The following is a 17,502-nucleotide window of genomic DNA, read 5'->3' as shown; positions in this document are numbered from 1 at the left end:
GTCAAAACTAGACGCTGGGCAGCTGTGATCGAGTTTAATTCCTCTGACTTCAATTGTCACATCTAAGTGAACTACCACATATGTGAAACTGAGCCGTAACTCCTTGGCAGTGCTTGCTCCCTCTGTTTCACACATCAGTGCTGGGTCTGCCTGCACCAGCAGCAGCAGGAGATCCCTGCCCACTTCTGCCTCCCCCCTGCAAAGCTGACAGCTGAAGGCAGCAGGCCATGCACACAAAACACAGCTGCCATCTAATTTTAGGACAGCACTCCCCAAGTTGCTTTCGACAAAAGCCGTGATTTGGAAGATTGCATTTGTTGATTCACAAAAGTTGTTTACAAAATGTAGTTCTGTTTACATTTTATGAATGAGTCTACTCTGCGGGTACCTCATTTTCCTATTCTGTTACTTAAAACATGATGCCTTATGAAGATTTTGTACTTGACTATACTCACAGATTTCTGTGCTGATTCAGGGATGTCTGGAAATGGATGCTGTTCTGCTTCATACTCTTAGAGTAAACAGAAGTACAACAATTACATGAAAGATTTTAAAGCCACTTTTATTCTAACCAAGCATTACTTTCTGAAAGTCTGTACTCCAGTTTGAAACAACAAAGTCAGTATACAACAACTATTAGTTTAATACAGGACCTGATGTGCAACATTTTGAAGTTTCTTGTCCTGATTTTAAGTCAAGTTCAAGGTTTTCAGCTATAAAATAACCCCTCATTGGAAAAAAGATTTTTGACCAAAAAATAATAATCTAAAATATTTTAATGCAGATGCTCACACGTTATCAATCATTGGCTTCACCAGTATACAGCAAGGCTTTTCAACTTCCCCTGTATTCCCCTATAAGCAGTCAAGTCCCCAGGACAATGCTAAGAGCTATCTTTTCCACTTCCAAAAACACCAATGCAGGAGAAATACATGACCCACTGAAATTAAAGCAATTCAAGGTAAGAAAAATAACCAAGAACGGCAATGAATCCGATAAGGACACCAAACCCTCCTGGGTCACATAACACAAAGGGCCCTGACAGACAGCACTCAAGGTCAGTGCTCCTCAGTTATGGGATCACAGAACCATAGCATGGCCTGGGTTGCAAAGGAGCACAATGCTCACCCAGTCCCAACCCCCTGCTGTGTGCAGGATCACCAACCAGCAGCCCAGGCTGCCCAGAGCCACATCCAGCCTGGCCTTGAATGCCTGCAGGGATGGGGCATCCACAGCCTCCTTGGGTAACCTGTTCCAGTGCCTCACCACCCTCTGAGTGAAAAACTTCCTCCTAATATCCAACCTAAACCTCCCCTGTCTCAGTTTAAACCACGATCTACCACATCTTTTCTCTGCTATGGGCTGCACTGATCACTGCTCTGTTATGGGCTGCGCCACACCGCCCATCTGCTACGGATGCACCGCATCGCCCCGTGCACTGCAGTGCCTCAGCCGTCACGTTGCACCAAACAACTTCTTTCCACATTAGAAACTGCCGTTTGTACACGAATATATACATATAACACATAATACCTTAAGGCATTACAGAGCAGTACACCAAAAACACCGCGGTGCGGGACACGGCTCCCAGCGCTGGTGAACGAGCCGCCACCCCCCAGAGCCCAGCGCCGCACCGAGCGCCGAACGGCGCCGAGCTCCCAGGGCCCCGCCCACCGCCGTGCCGCACGCAGCGCGGGGCGCCCCGCGGCGGCTCACCGCCCCACAGCCGCGCCGCGACCGCCGCCCCGCGCCCACACCGCGCTTCCCGCCCCGCGTGCGGCAGCACGGCAGAATCACACCGACGGCCGACAGGAACGCTCGTGCCCCCACCCTGCGGCAGCGGGGCCGCGGGAAGGCCGCTTCTCCCGCGGCGCCGGGGGGGCCCACCTGCGCACAGCCGTTCCCACAGGCCCGGCCGCGGCCCGCCCGCCGCCATATCGCGCCGCGTCGCCACGGCAACCGGGGCCCGGGGCGGGGCGGCGGTCGCGGGGCCGTTCTGCTTCCGGGGCGGCGCGCTGTGCTGCACGTGGGCCGCGGCAGGTAAGGGGCGGCCGCCGCTGCGTGTGGGTTCGTGCGTACGGCCCGTTCGCGCTGCCCGTGAGGGAAGCGGAGAGCTCGGGCTGAATCCCGCTCCTATCGTCCCGCCCGGCGCGGGGCCTCATCCGTACCTCCGGCAGGAGGCGAGGTTTCCGGCGGCCCCGCGGAGGGTGGCTGCGCGGCCAGAAAGACCAGGGGTGGGGGAAGCGCCTTTCCTTCTGCGGGGCCTTACGGGAGCGCCCTGTGTGCATTCGTTGTCGGTTAAAAGATGAGAACCGAAGCAGGCACGAGGGTTTCCTTAGCAAAAGGGTGCCCTGCGGGCCGCTGCTGTCACCCCCTCGTAGGACCCAGAGGGGCGGCGGGGCCGTTCCGTACCGGGACTGACGTGCCTTGTAAGGATCCTGGGGTGTTACGTGGAAGATGAGGGGATACAAAGCTGGGGTGCCTAAGTGTGGCCTCTTATTTACGTGGAAATCTGCCTAAACTGTACTGTGTATACGTTATATCCAGAATCCAAAGCGGGGCTGCTAAGATGATCAGAAGGTCGGAGCACCTCTCCTGAAGAAAGGTTGAGGGAACTGGGCTTGTTTAGCTCGGAGAAGGGAAGGCTCTGGGAAGACCCCATCATGGCCTTCCAGTACTTGAAGGGAGCATATAAACAGGATGGGGAACATCTGTTTACATGGAAGGATGGTGATAGGACCAGGGGGAATGGTTTAAACTGAGACAGGGGAGGTTTAGGTTGGATATTAGGAGGAAGTTTTTCACACAGAGGGTGGTGAGGCACTGGAACAGGTTACCCAAGGAGGCTGTGGATGCCCCATCCCTGCAGGCATTCAAAGCCAGGCTGGATGTGGCTCTGGGCAGCCTGGGCTGCTGGTTGGTGACCTGCACACAGCAGGGGGTTGGACCTGGATGAGCATTGTGCTCCTTTGCAACCCAGGCCGTTCTGTGATTCTGTATATGTCTTGCTAGGAAGGAGTTTTGAAGGATAGATGTTTTTGTGACAGTAAGAGCTCTTAAGCTGCTAAAAAGAAAGAATAAGGCAACTTCTTCACTGCTCCAGTAACTGCACTTCAGTGCAGTGTATGCTTCTGGTTCCTCCATCTCTGAAAATCTGTGGTCTCTGATGCTGTTTTTCCCAGTTTTGCAATCGGAGATGTGGACAGGTTTCAGAGGAAGGGAACACCAGATAGGCCAGAATTTGCAATGTTGTCTTGAAGCTGCACAGTAAAATCTTTATTTCCTTTTTTAAAGTTTATTTATTTTCATTTTTTTTAGAATGACAGTCAATAAAAAGCGAAAACAGGTTCATGAAGAAACTGCACAGAAAAAGAAAAAAGTGAGAAGCAGTGGGAGCCAGACTGTCATTAAAACTGAGAAAAGAATTCAGGCTGTTACTGAAGTAGAGGATGATGACTGGTTTGAGACAAAAACAAAGGTAAGGAAGAAGGAAAATGTCAAAGAAGATGAATGTTCAGACCAATTAAATCTGAAGAAGAAGAAAAAAAAGAAGAGGAAGGTTCGCTTTGAATTACCAAAAGAAGCATGTTCAGAAGACTTTTTGTATGTACAAGGTCATCAGGATTTAGAACAAGAATCAGAGGTAAAATGTTCTAAAGGTAAAGTGTTCAAAAAGAAGAGAAAAAAAGACCGATATCATGCCTCTTTATCACTGGAGAGTGAACAAAATAGTGACATGGGGCTTTCAAATCATTATTCAGATGATATGCAGGAAAATAAATTTGCATTTGCAAAAAGCGGAAGAAATAACACTTTGAATTTGAAATTGGATGGTGAAGTAGCTAAGAAAAAAAAGAAGAAAGACACCTTTTCTTTAGCATTAGGAGACATCCAGGACAGTGAATATAAACAGTCTCAAAAAGATTGCAGAGAAACAAATGTGCATCCTTCAGAAGGAAGATCTATTACTGGTGACAGACATGGAACAGATACTATCCATAACGATGGGAAGGGTTGTATGAGAAGAAAGAAGAGGAAGAAAAAGAAATCTGACTCCTTTTTGCCACTAGCAGGTAATCAGAACATCTCTACAGTTTGTTATAGTTCCATTGCATTAAGTGGCTTTGGAGAAAGTCACAGGAAAGAAATTAGATTGACAGATAAGGAGGAAAAGGACGCTACTGAGAACCCAGAAAGTGTCAGAGAGATGAAGAAGAAGAAGAAGAAAAAAAGCAAAGATGTTTCCTCCTTAAAGTGTAAAGATCATCAGTGCTACAGACAGAGAGTTCTTGATGAGCATCTCCCTACATTGCAAGAAGTTGAGTCTGAGGAGGAAGAGCTGTCTGGGAGAAAAATCTCAAAGAAAAGCAAGAATAATAATGAAGCAACCAAGAAGAAAAAGAAAAGGAAGATTAAAAAAGATAAGGAAACAACTTTTGAAAAAGACCGTGCACCTAAAAGCCAAAAAATAACACCCCTAGAAAGCAACAAAAACAACAAAGAGAGAAAAATGAAGCCAGCTGAATGTGTCACAAGGGACACTGCAGGTGATAGGATGTTATGCAATTCTAATCATATGCTCTGTGACAAAAAAAGGAAAACAGTACCAGAGGATTCTGCTGAAGAGTCAAGATCAAATGCAAGTATCAAAAAGAAAAGGATGAAAATAGAAGATGGGGGAGATAAGATGTTGGTAAGTTGTTAAGAAGGTGCCCTCCTGCTTTGGAGCTGAAGGCTTCTTAAGCCATCCTACCCTGTTTTGTAGTCTCTTCTGCATGTTCAGACCGTTAAGTTGCACTTACTTAAGTCAGTAAGGGGACTCCTCTGGGTTTTAAGAAACAGACACAAAATCAGAGCGTCCATTGATTTTTAGCATGTTGTGTTTGTGAAATGCAGGAAAGTATGTTTTTTAATGCCTGATTCCGTAGTCATTTAGTGTTTCAACTGTGAAAATATAAAATGCCTAAATTACCTAGCAGCAAGTATGGGAGCAGAAAGAATGCTAGTGTGTATAGTTACCTATGTTCTTCTTTCACTTGTTCCTATCAAAGTCATAACTATGATACAACACAGCATTTTAATACTATGTCATTTAATTAGTTCAGGTAGATAACATTCTGACTCAATTTTTTTTTTTCCCCAAGATGGAAAACTGCTGGAACTGTGTAGTGCTAGAAAATGGGAGATTTTTTATCCAGTCATTGCATAAATTGTGATAGAAAATCAGGGAACAACCCAGTCAAAAACTGGAACCCAAATTCCTAATATGAGGTGGGTGGAAAGGTATACAAAATGAAAAACAAGATTCGAGAGCACCACACATCTTTGGAAGATGTGTAACTTTTAACTTGAGGTAAATGGAACTGCTAAAGGAAATCTCATTCAAGAGTCAGAGTACTGCCATTTCTGTGGTGAGGCAAACGTGGAGAGAACCTGATGAAATAACAGGGGAAACAGATCTGCTAAGTGTATGTAAAAGAGAAAAGATTTCTCTTACGGGGATTTCTTCAAAACTTTTGAAGAATAAGACTATTGCAATGTTTTCTCCTTTTGACCTTTCAAAGGGTATAGTCTCTTTGAGACTGTTGGACATTATTTAGATTCCTGCAGCTGCTCGTGCAAGTGGAGGCAAGGTGAGCCTTATGATGATAAGTAAACTTGTATATTAGTGGTAACTGGATATGGAAAACATAGCAAACCCTTTGTGATCTACTAAGGAGAGCGGGGTAGGGTGATGCACGTTTTGGTTCTCTTCCCTGTATTCAGCTCTGTACAGCAGTAAAAAGGCATTTCAGAGAAGTTTTCAGGATTTAGAACTCTGGGTAATTGGGACATCTAGTTACTGCTAGGCTCAAAGACTGCTGGAATAAATGGCCAATCATGTCAGCCTCGCATTTAATTGTGTCTCAGTCTTTAACCATTTTCTGGGCTGTACTGCATCACATGCTGCTGCATGCCTTGAAGAATCCTCTGTTAGGTTTCTGCAGCAAAGAGAGTAGTGATTGTTGTGGAATCATACCTGCTTAATATCAAAGATTTGTGTTTTCCCATTGGATGCTGTTACAGCCAACTAAAGCTGCACAGGGAAGGCTGAGATAATCCAGAGGGAGAAAGAGGATGGTTATTACTGAATGTGTCTGTTGATATAAAACATGCACAACTAACTCCAGCATTGCTATATGCTGACATAGAGGCATTTCTGGGGAAAGTCAGCATGAGTTGATTATGCTCCCAGTGAACTCTTGTGCTGCTGGCACTTCTCAGGCCACTGTATGCTGAACCTCTATCTTTGTGATGCAGGCTGTTTTCAGTTCCTTTGTTAAAATACAAAAATAGAGCAGACAGTTCCTGAAAGTATTTTGCCAATAAATATTCCTTCTTGTTGTTCCCTCCTTTGGAAGATGTCCATCAGAGTACCAGCAGCTTGTACAAGCACCATGGGCTGCAAGTCTCTGTATGCGGGGGAGAGGAACTTGCCAGTGATGGGCATCCCCAGCTCAGCCTTCTGCCACGTGGATGAATGCCTGCACTGGTGTTTGTGGGGTCTGGGATCTTATGTTCTGTGTTTTTCTTGACATTAGAAGGAGATAACGCTGCAAGTGAACAAATTCTGGTCTATGTAGTGGCAGGCATTGTGCTTAGGTGGTCATTCTTGCTTGCAGAGACATCACCACCACACATATGGGATTTTCCTCCTTGTAAGAAAGCACTCAGCTACAGAGCGGAAGTGCTACCACAGCACCTTGTGTGGCTTGTGCTTAAGAGACGTCATAACTATTAAGGAGCCCAAGGAGAGTCAGATAACAAATAGAGCAGATGCACATCCAGTGTCAGAGGACTTGATGTACCTCTTTGAAGTTGTCTCTGTGTGTGAATGCGCTCCCCTTCCTGCAGCGTGGGGGACATGAGGCCAGCATACCCCTGGACGGGTTTGTTACTGCCTTTCAGTGACCTTCAGCAGCTCAAAAACATGCTGCACATTGGCCCAGATGGAGGTGGACTGCTCCTCCCTGCCTGTCTGCCTCTGATCCTCCCAGCTAAAAGAGAACCCAGTGCAGCTGTTTGCAAAGTCCTGTCACAGCAGCTTTCCTGCTTGTTTTAAGAGATCTGAATAGACAGTACCAGGCCATCTAGAACAAAGTTGTTTTTTTGGCTTTTTTTTTTCTTTTTTCAGTTAAGAGAATAAGCTCCTCTTATTGCTGACAGCATTCTCATTTTTGATAGTCAGTGTAGTTGTGTGTGAAAGCAGCGCACAAAAGCTAGCTTTGGAAAATTAAGTAAATCATTTGTGGCTTTAGATAATACTGTAAACCTTCAAAAATTAACAGCTGCTTCTGCTTGCAGAAGTATGTTACAGATCTTTTCTGTGTCTTAATGTTCTGTGGCTATTTCATGCTTGGATTACTGTTAGCTGTATCAATAGATCTTCCCCCTGGCCATATTTTCCAGGTGGTCTAAAGCTTATGGCTTAGATTTACCACTGTCCTGGACTTAAAACTTAACCCTATTACAGTGGGCGCCCCAAAATCTTAGCACACATTTGGGAAAGAAAGCCTGGGGGCAGTGATCTAGAAACTGCAGTCAGTGGGAGCAGGCGTTGCTGAAGGGCTGCACTTTGTGGGCTGCTTGTTGGCCCCTGCCGGCCTGCCGGTCCCTTCCTGCCACAGCTGCTCTGTCAGCGTGAGTTCCCTGTTCCTCACTCTCACATGTGGAACTAATGTGCCGATGCTGCCATGATAGGGGCAGCTTATGTATGCATCATGCCTCTCCTCTTTCCAGACTGGAAGCTTTTTGGGGACTGTCATTGCTTCTGGATTTGTACAAGACCTGGCACAAAGCAGATGGCTCTTGAGTTTTTTTTGTTTGGTTGGTTTTTGTTTTGGTGCTGGTAGTGAGGTCAGCATGCTTCAGGGCTGCCATGTACGTTCAGATTGGCCATTATGTTACCACTGGTTTAACTTCTTAATTTTATTTTTAACTGTACTATTTTTGCCTTTTATTTCAATTACAAATTTCAACTTCTACAATAGCTTTTGATTTGAAGTGCTCCTGCCTGCAAATATTAGTGTATGTATGTGCTATTGATACTGGCAGGTCCATTTTAATGTGTGAATCAAAAAGTCCCTTATCTTTATTGCTATATATGTGCATATTTATTAAAAGTACTTGTTTAAATTTCTGTTTGTAAGGTTTTTTTGGAGCGGAGGGAGAAAATCCCTCCAAAGAAAGGTAGAGGAATTTCCAGCTTTGATCTGACTGTTTCTTTTGATCCTCAATAGTACTGCTCATTGCTTAGTGATTTCTCTGCTTACTCCTGTGTAAATTAATTAAGAAGAATGGATTATAATATTCATATGAGTTTTTCCCTGTTTTACAGGAAGATGTGGATGATGTGACTGTTGTGCAGGAAAAAAAAGGAAACTGTGATGAAATTAATATAGACAAGGTATGCTTTATCTCAGTTAAGCACGATTTAAAGCAAGTAAGCTTTAAGGTAGTAGGGTGTACATAGGATTTGTAACAAAAAGAATGCCTTCTGCTGGTCTATGCCAATCTTTTCTTAAGTAGACCTTTGCTTATGATTTACTTTTGCTCTCATGGGTAAAGTAAAAATATACAGCTTCACTCAATATCAGAAGCTTCTAAGTAGCCTATTCAGTTAAATAAAGGCTCTTTTGCCTCTCATTGCTGCTGGCAGTTTCAGCATAGCTCTTACCTGCAGTTAGAAGTTTAAACATATATGATACTACAGAATGTTCAATGAAATTAGCACTAGAAAATGCAGAGCTCTTAAGTGGAGTGTGTAAGAAGATCACATGCAACTTTCTTAATTATCCTTGCAAAATACTGAAGACGAATAATCTTCTTAATCTTCCCTCATCTTCTTACTGTGAATTAAATTAAGTGTTGTTTAACACAGAGGACAGTGGCTTGTGTTGCTTTTCTCTGTATGCTAGGCGAGGCGGCAGGCTCTGCAAGAAGAGATTGATAGAGAATCTGGAAAAACTAACATTTTCAGTCCCAAAGAGAACATGGTACGTATGAATTCAGACTTTGATCTGATGGAAATACTATGTCCCGGAGCCACTTCCTGGGGAAAAAGAAAAGCACTGAAAACAGCATTTTTTTTCTGTTCATGGCTCATGTTTTTGGCTTGGCACAACCATTCTCCTTCTGATTGTAAATTGAAAGTCATGCTATGGAACGAATTATAATACTGAGAGAATCTGGGAGCTGACCAGTGAATTCTTAACGTCATTTGGAATTGCTTAGAGGTCTGATTCCCATCATGAGTACTGAAAAGCAGTGTTTTCCTTAGTTTCTCTGGAGATTTTGCTACAAAGAATTGTTACAAAGCCATTTTCTACTTACTGTGAAATATAAGTGATCCTAGGCCATGGTCATAGATGTCATTGAATTTTATCTGAATTGCTATCTAGAAGAATTTGCAGACATTCCGAAATGGAGATGCATGTGAAAAGGTGAGAGGGATGGTAACTGACAGTACAAGTCTGCAGTATCTACAGCCAATAGCCTCCTAACTTATACATCATTTTTCCACCTCTTTGAAAGACTGTTCTTTATTTTTTTGCTTTTGCATCCTACTCAGCCTGCCTTCTGGCAGGTTTACCTCTCAGATAACTAGTGCAGCAGTGTTCAGCAGGAATAATAAGAGTCAGAAAGAGAGGAAACTTTGCTAAAAATGTGGGATTCTTTAGTTGTTTGCAGAAGTGTTGCTCAGGACTAGAAAGGCCATTAATGCCTTTCTAGGATCTTAACAAATCCCAGAAATAAATCATGTAAATTTTATGGAGTAGGAGCAAGACTGCAGTGCGTCCTGAACTGCACCTGATAGTCTCCGAAGGGAAAATGACTTCTTTGGCAGGGGATCCCAGTTCTTTGGTGTTCATCTGTCATTGTTTATTAATACATAAAAGAATAAAAGCTATGAAAAGTAATTGATGGGCTTCAAAAGGAGAGAGCTAGAAATACTGCAGCAAAAGCTGTGTCCAGTGCTTGCCAGCAGTTCACTTAAAAAAAAAAAAAAAAAAAAAAAAACAGGTTTGACAAGCCATAATTATTTCTGCATCAGTGCAGATATCCGTCTCCTGTTCCAAAGGGAAGACTTATTTTTTATATGTCTGCATTTGTGTCACAGAGCAGGGCTTATACAGCAGCTTATCCTTGTTTTTAAAAAAAGTATTATGGATAACTTTCTTCTAATATCAGTATTCTGGCCTGTGATACTGGAGGATACTCCAGCTCTGCATTTTTATAACACCGGCTACAGCTTGCCTTCAATACTGCATAGCATGCTGTGTGTCATGTTGGCTGTCTGGTGAAGAACGACTGTTTCATGTAAGTTACAACTGTTTAGTTGGAAGGATTTCAGACTCACATAAACATACTGCTAAATTCACATTTTTTTCCTGGGATGAAACCAGATCAGTTTAATCATGTTTAACTAATGATCAAACATTCTTCCATTTAATATCACTCCAATTATAAAGAAAAATATGGGAGTAGCAGTTCTGACAGAAGTAGTTAGAAATGACCACATAGCTTCTACTGTTGCTCAAGAGTCAAAAAAGATCCTTAGGTAACGAAGTATGTTCATAACTAAGCCAAAAGGTCATGAACTTCTTAAATCATACCCTCTGTCTTGGGTTATTTGCAAACACAAATGGTTGAATTTTGATTCTACTTGGATGTTATCTACAGTCTCAGAAAGGAACCAATATCAAAAACAAAAAAAACTTGGAGTAATTTGTTCAAAGAATACAGTGAATGACAGAGTTATGGGGTGGCAAAATGCAAGGGAGGTTCTAAGGGCATTACATTTAGTCCTGTTGGTTAAGTGTATGCCCTAGAATTTTTGTACCCTTGCAGTCAAGTTGGTAAGTAGTGGGATGAGAATGCCCTTGGTACTGAAATTACATGAGCCAGATGGAATACTGTCTCTAACACTAATACAACAAAATATTTGGGAAACAAAAGCTACCTAATCAAGGCAGTAGAAAAATTAAAAATTGCTGTAAGAGCTAACAGAGTGAGAGAATTGTCTTAGAGTAAGAGAAATATCTGTGCAGGGTCTGGTGCTCTGACTAGAGAGCAGGAAAGTCAAGATTTGTGAATACAGATGAAAAGAAGAATCTGAAAGTGCATTAAATGCTGTCTCCAGGCTAAGTGAATTCCTCTGCTAATGATGCTGCACTTGCATTGTGTTATGGCAGTCTAATTACACACTGCAAGAGGTGCTGCATGTGAATGACTGCTTCCAGCAGCCTGCCCTGTCAGGTGGCGGTGGCTGGTGATACACAGCTGGAAGTTGTCAGTCGTGTTGGTATTTTAGTGTTCATCTCATTGTGTGTGTTTCACAGGATACAAAGATTGGCCAGTGGAGTACAGCTGCTTTTCAAAGTTCTGAGCGAGGAATGAAATTTCTTCGACTGATGGGTGGTTTCAAAAAGGGCTCTGCACCTATGGAAGATCTCTCAGTGACTACAAGCAAATCGAACATGGCTCTGAACAGAGAAGGGGAGGAGAAGTTACAGCAGGCTCTGAAGATGGAATTCGATAAAGCAATGGACTTGAAGCAACACAGAAGAATTGGTCTTGGATTTCAACCTGCTGCCAACAAGAAAGTGTACATAGACAAATACGCATCTAGATCTGTAAAATTTGAAGATTAAAACTGAAGTAATAGAATGAAAACAGGGAAATTTATTTTTGCTTTCCACTTATTTTTACATGAAATAAAATATGAATTGTTCAATAAATTGTACTTATGAGGCATTTTTAGTACAAGTTATCAGCTTCTAGTTTACATGCGGTTGTGTCCTCACTTGGACACAAATGGAGCTACGAACAGTAGGTTCTCAAACCTTTCCAGCATTTTCCACAGTCAAGAGAAAGTTTCCCTTAAAGATTGAAGAGATGTGGACAGTGTCTGCAAGAAGGTAAAAAATTGGTAATTTTTTAAAAAATAGATCTTTATTTTTAGCTGCATCTTTGTGATTCAAAAGGATTTTAATATTCTGTAAAGTCTTCATGTTTTTACACTCAATAAGCAGTACAAACTGATGGCGTTTTACTTGGAAGAAATATTACTGGGTTGCCTACAAATGATGAGGAGAGACTTAACGATGAAAGTGGTTTCTTGACTATTGGCATCCTCATAATAAAGGTTCTCTTGAATGTCCTGTTTCAGCTCTAGCAGTTTGATTTCAAGAAGCAGCTGTTACCTGTAAATGAAGGTAAATACTTTTAGGAAACCTATTCACAATTATAAAAAGGAAGGTGATTTTAATATTGCATTTATGGGTTTATTATAAATGAAATTTTTAATCTTCAGACTTTCACGCAAACTGCACTTTCATTTTCTGAATACAAACTATTAAGAGTTATTGTTTATGTTGTGTTCAGAATTGAAAGGTCCAGAGCAGTGTCCTGTGGGAAGTTACAAAAAGACAGTTGAAGAAATGTCCCATATTCCATCACTGTCTGCTTGTTGTGGGATACGGTGTTCTGTAAATTTTCATGTCATCCTGATTCTTGAGCATGACAAGATGAGCATCTCTTGTGTCTGGGACTGCTGTAGCAATGGTGGCCTCCTTGCAAGGAACCCACCATGCTCAACACACGTTACTGTCTCTGCTTACATCTCATTGTTTTTGTTTTACCTATCCTTTCTGATAAGATGGTGCAAACTAATCTAAATTTTTTGTTCTTTTAAGGCAACCTTTCTTTGCACAGTAGCCTTTTCTATTGGACTGCTGTGCCTGAAAGCAGCTGACTCCTGGCAGAAAATACTCCTGCAGAACAGTTTGGTTTCGGTGTATTTCGGGCAAGTCCTAAGGGGAAATGAAAAATCATGCAGAGACTGCAGCAGAAGCCATACCTGGGGAAGGAGATACTGAACCACTTTCCTACAGGGCCTGGACTTGGCTTTGAGAGACCACTGCATTTAAAGACTGGCTTCAGTGCCTTGCTGGGCTGCTGCTGTGGCTTTGCTTCAAGTAGCACAGGTTCAGAATCAGAAAACATTCTGATTAAAGACAGATGCTGAATTCAGGCCTTCAACTACTTGACAAAAAATGCATTAAAATAATGGAATAGGTGGGAAATTGTTAACTGATGGCTTCCTTTAAGAAGGGAAGGACAGAACAGCATGTACAGATGCTGCAGAGCCATTACTGGTTATGTAGTGACTAGCCTTGCATTGCCACTGATGAAGAGGCTGAAGGGGATAATAGTTCTACACTTACATTTGGATGTGGATAGTTTCCCCCTCTAGATGTATATGATGTATAACACTTGCTGAACTGTAGCTCTGTGCAGGGCTTGACACCTTGCCCTTGCTAATGTTGTGTCGCAGTTGGAAAAACAAGACAGACATCTGGGACAAAAACTTCATTCAAGCAGTCAAATTTGCTCTAGCCTGTGTATTTACTATATACAGAAGCCAGAAAGGTGTATAGTAAGCGGGATGCTTAAACTATTTTTCCTCTAACATGGAAGTAAGCCAAAAGCAGGTTATTAGAGCAGTGGGGCGAGCTTCAAGGCTGGATGTTTAAGGTTTGCTCCTGGAACTAATTAGAGCTTTCTGGATATCACTGAGCTGTTCTTGCTCTAATAAAAGCATCGGTAAAACACTTGAAAACCTCTCTCATGGCAGTCTTACATCAATAAATAAAATGAAGTTATACTGTGCACAAAAGATGACAGGCAAAAATGGGTTTTTCTGTGGGGAAAAGTAATGGTCGGTTGTGCTGTTACTAAGCCTGCTGTAAGTTTCCATTTTACAGAATCTGGAACAGCTCCACGCTGGGTTTTGGTTTTGTAGCAGTACATTTACCTCTGCAGGACAATTTCTGCCATACCGCAGCTGCTCTCTGTGACCTACTTGGCTGGTTAAACAGCTCAGTTCAATCCCACTTACCCAGTTTCCAAGTCTAACAGAAAGAATCATCCATGTGCTGCTGAGAGTTGTTTAGTGCAGTTGCAGCAAAAAGGGAAACTAAATCATAGAATGACATAACATACGTGCAGTACTGCCATCTTACTGTATGCATAGGCTATACAGAATTATCTAAAGAAAGTATAATTAAATTGGGTACCGAAGGTTGGAAATGAATGGTTCTAGCAAAACCAATTACATGTTTAGCTGCTATTAAACACTAGACAGTCATTTGCTCACTTCCCCCAACTCCCAGTTGAATGGGGGAGAGAATCACAAGAAAAAAAAAAAAAACAACCCACAAAGTAGAATTTGAGGGTTGAAATAAAACTATTTATCAAAAAAGGAAAACAAGTTACACATATATATATAATACATATATATGGACAAAAGAAGCAATGCACAAAGCAGTAGCTCACCACCCGCTGACCGATGCCCAGCCAGTCCCCAAGCAGCAGCTACCCACCCTGACCAACTCCCTGTTTTCAAGCTTCTTCTGCATGATGCCATGTGGTACAGAATATCCCTTTGGCCAGTCAAGGGCAGCTGTCCTGGTTCTGTTCCCTCCCAGCTCCTTGTGCCCCTCCGGCCCCCTCGGAGCAAGAGAAGCCAAGAAACTGAGACATCCTTGGCTCTGTACAGCAATGCTCAGCACACAACCATCCGTGTGTTAACAACAGTCTCTCCTAAAGCGAAAACACAGCCTCATACCAGACAGTGTGAAGGAAAAATTAGCTCTATCCCTGCTGAAACTAGGACATCTGCCTTAACAAAGAGAACATTTCTGTGCAAATACATCTTAATATATGACTTCAGTCATTAAAATACCACTCACAGAAGTACCAATAGATGATGCAAGGTCACATCGTGGTTGCTTAGCACAGGACAGAAATGGACAGAATGAAATCTGCTAGGTATAAGAGTTAAATATACAGCATGACTAGGTAATAAACTTGTATACACAAAGGAACTCCTCCAGAACAAACAGGTGAGCTGCACACTGCTTTATTCAGTGATATAGCATACTAGAGAACATGGAATGCTGTGCATACATTTCCATTTTCCTCTGCAGACAGCATTTAATAATACAAAACACTACTGAACTGAAGTGATATTATAAACACAGCTGAGAAAATGTACATTAGAAATTAGAACAGTAACACTTGGTCCATTTTTCTCTTACTGGAAATGACCAAACGTTGGCAGCATTCCAAAGCAGAAGAACAATTTAGTGGGATTACTACTCTGAAATACTGCTTTCTACACAGGAGAAACGCTGCTCTACAGGCAGGATGAAGTCTGGGGGCTGTGAATTGATCTGTGTAGAGTATCAGATTTTATTCCTTTGTCACTAAAAATGACAACAAATTTTATTTGGAAAGGCTGAAATAACTTTTACTGAATCTAACCTGGATTTAAAATACAGTGGCAGAACTGGAAACAAAAAATTCAGATTAAATTATTGCACTCAGAACAGTTTTACCTGTACCCAAGTAAATCTGTCACACTAAGTAAAATTCAAACACAGTGAACTCCAGTCAAAGACCAGAAGAATCAGCAATTTGTGGCCTTGGCTACATGCTCACTTTTACATAAGAGGCGTTCATCAGGTTCTGGACTGCAGAGGAAGGCGAAGGGCCAAGTCTGTGAAGTGACTCATGTCAGGTTGCTTGCTTCGCCTCTTGATGTATTCTAGAGTTTTTACCTGGGTGCAAAAAGAAAGGCATTTTGAGATGTTTAGTCTTTGTCTTTTCTCATTCCAGAGGCCATAGTTTTGCTAAAGGAAGGCATTTTAACAGATGCACCTCTGATTTCCCCTACGTTCTATTAGATACACAACCACTTGCTTCTCTGACTCCAGAACTGGTGACCACAGACATTTTTCTTAAGCAATGCTCTCAAGTACTCACATTCCAATGTGTCAACAATTCCTCCGCTACATAAAATTGCTGTTCTTCTTTAAAAGCTTACATTTTCTATACTGAAAAGTGCAGAACCCCACATTTCCAGATCCTTTAATGTGTGAAATACTTTTAAAAATGTGAGAGACAGAGCAGATTGGTACAAATAAGTGAAGCTGCTTATTTATTAAGAAGCATTTTAAAAAATAAGGGTTTTTTTTGGTTTTTTTTTTTTTTTCAACTTAGTTCAAAGCTCAGATAAAACAAGACAGACGCTTGTAAGGAGATCAGGTTCATCTAGGTCAAGAAAGGGGGATGCTCTGAAAGTACTGCCTCCTATTTCATTGGATTGGCCCACAATGTCAGTTGGTGGGATGGCAGTAGAGGTTGAACCTTCCCACCAATATCCCATTACCTTTTGTAGTCTTACAGAACAGTGTCTGACATGCAAGTGCAAATGAAGCATAGGGGTGGAACTGAATTCCTCTATGTGAATAAAATGGCACCCACTGACATTCAACAGTGTTTGCTGAAAGTCTGTGGAGACCAAACAGAGGATGTTGATACAGTGAGGGATGGGTGCTTTGTTTCAGCATTGGCAACAGCAGCATGAAAGACAGTCATGTTCTGGACAGCCATGCACAGCTCTCGCACCACAAAATGAAGAGACTCTGGATCAGCTCATCAACACAAATCAGTTGGTCACAACCGGAGTACAACTGTGTACAGAGCTGTGTACAAACCTGATTTCTATGACAAGGTGACCCACTTAATGGATGAAGGGAAGGCTGTCAAAGTGGTCTACCTGGACTTCAGTAAAGCCTTTGACACTGTCCCCCACAGCATCCTCGTGGTGAAGCTGGCTGGGCACCTCAACACAGAAAGGACATTGAGGTACTCAAGCAGGTCCAAAGAAGGGCAACAAGGCTTGTGAAAGGCTTGGAGAATATGGCCTATGAGGAGAGACTGAAGGAACTGGGGCTGCTTAGTCTGTGGAAGAGGAGGCTGAGGGGAGACCTTACTGCTCTCTTCCAATACCTGAAAGGTGACAACAACGAGAGCAGGATTGATCTCTTCTCACTGGTGACAGGACAAGGTGAAATGGTCTTAAGTTGCACCAGGGTAAGTTTAGGTTGGACATCAAGAAAAACTTCTTTACAGAAAGGGTTGTTAATCACTGGAACAGGCTCCCCCAGGGAGGTGGTTGAGTCACCATCCCTGGATGTGTTGAAAAATCGTTTGGATATTGTGCTCAGGGACATGATTTAGGGGTGGGTTGTTAGGGTGGTATGGTTACATTGTGGTTGGACTCGATCTTTAAGGTCTTTTCCAACCTAAGAACCTATGATTCTGTAAGAGGTGAATACTGGCCTCAGTGCATTGGAAACAACGGTATAAGTGTTAAAATCTCGCAGTCTGCACCAGGTGGTTCCCACAAATGCTCATTAAGTAACAGAAAGAACACCATATGCAATTTTGTCAGGATCTATTGAACTAATACATGGTGAAGGTGAGAGTTTCCTGGATTGAATCATTACTGGTGATGAGATTTGTGTCACCACTATATGCCAGAGTCAAAGGGCAGTCCATGGAGTGGTAACATGTGAATTCCCCATCAAGGAAAAAGTCCATGACAAAACC

The 17,502-nt window shown here is 42.5% G+C and overlaps 3 protein-coding genes across 5 annotated transcripts in view; 1 reads left to right on the top strand and 2 right to left on the bottom strand.

The window, feature by feature from the left end:
• The window catches only part of IQCK (IQ motif containing K), a 44,450-nt gene extending 42,162 nt beyond the window's left edge, over positions 1-2,288 (bottom strand). The window contains exons 1-3 of the mRNA XM_090151773.1: positions 2,270-2,288; positions 1,888-2,157; positions 456-511 (exon numbers count right to left, since the gene is read on the bottom strand). Coding sequence (XP_090007899.1) covers positions 456-511; positions 1,888-2,157; positions 2,270-2,288 — 345 coding nt within the window. The remainder of the gene's footprint in view (positions 1-455; positions 512-1,887; positions 2,158-2,269) is intronic.
• KNOP1 (lysine rich nucleolar protein 1) lies at positions 1,698-11,780 on the top strand. 2 transcript variants are annotated; one of them, XM_090151504.1, is made up of 5 exons: positions 1,698-2,040; positions 3,319-4,693; positions 8,378-8,446; positions 8,958-9,035; positions 11,382-11,780. In XM_090151504.1, exons 2-5 carry the CDS (start codon positions 3,320-3,322, stop codon positions 11,691-11,693), a joined length of 1,833 nt encoding a protein of 610 aa, XP_090007630.1. In that variant the 5' UTR covers positions 1,698-2,040; position 3,319; the 3' UTR covers positions 11,694-11,780. The 2 variants fall into 2 exon arrangements, with proteins under 2 accessions (XP_090007630.1, XP_090007631.1); XM_090151505.1 differs by lacking the exon at positions 1,698-2,040 and adding an exon at positions 2,059-2,429.
• Position 11,781: 1 nt separating this feature from the next.
• The window catches only part of VPS35L (VPS35 endosomal protein sorting factor like), a 61,397-nt gene continuing 55,676 nt past the window's right edge, over positions 11,782-17,502 (bottom strand). Inside the window, exons 31-32 of one of the 2 annotated variants that reach the window (XM_031605478.2) lie at positions 15,547-15,665; positions 11,782-12,245 (exon numbers count right to left, since the gene is read on the bottom strand). In XM_031605478.2, the coding sequence (XP_031461338.2) occupies positions 15,567-15,665 (99 nt within the window). In that variant the 3' untranslated portion in view covers positions 11,782-12,245; positions 15,547-15,566. Of the gene's footprint in view, positions 12,246-14,949; positions 15,666-17,502 lie in introns of those variants that run through there. The other variant, XM_031605477.2, reaches the window with a different exon arrangement.

This window comes from Phasianus colchicus, chromosome 16 (genome assembly GCF_987193195.1).
Source record: "Phasianus colchicus chromosome 16, bPhaCol1.hap1.1, whole genome shotgun sequence".
Taxonomy (NCBI): Eukaryota; Metazoa; Chordata; class Aves; order Galliformes; family Phasianidae; genus Phasianus; species Phasianus colchicus.
Note: the sequence above shows the minus strand (reverse complement) of the source record. Positions and strands in the feature narration are given on the sequence as shown.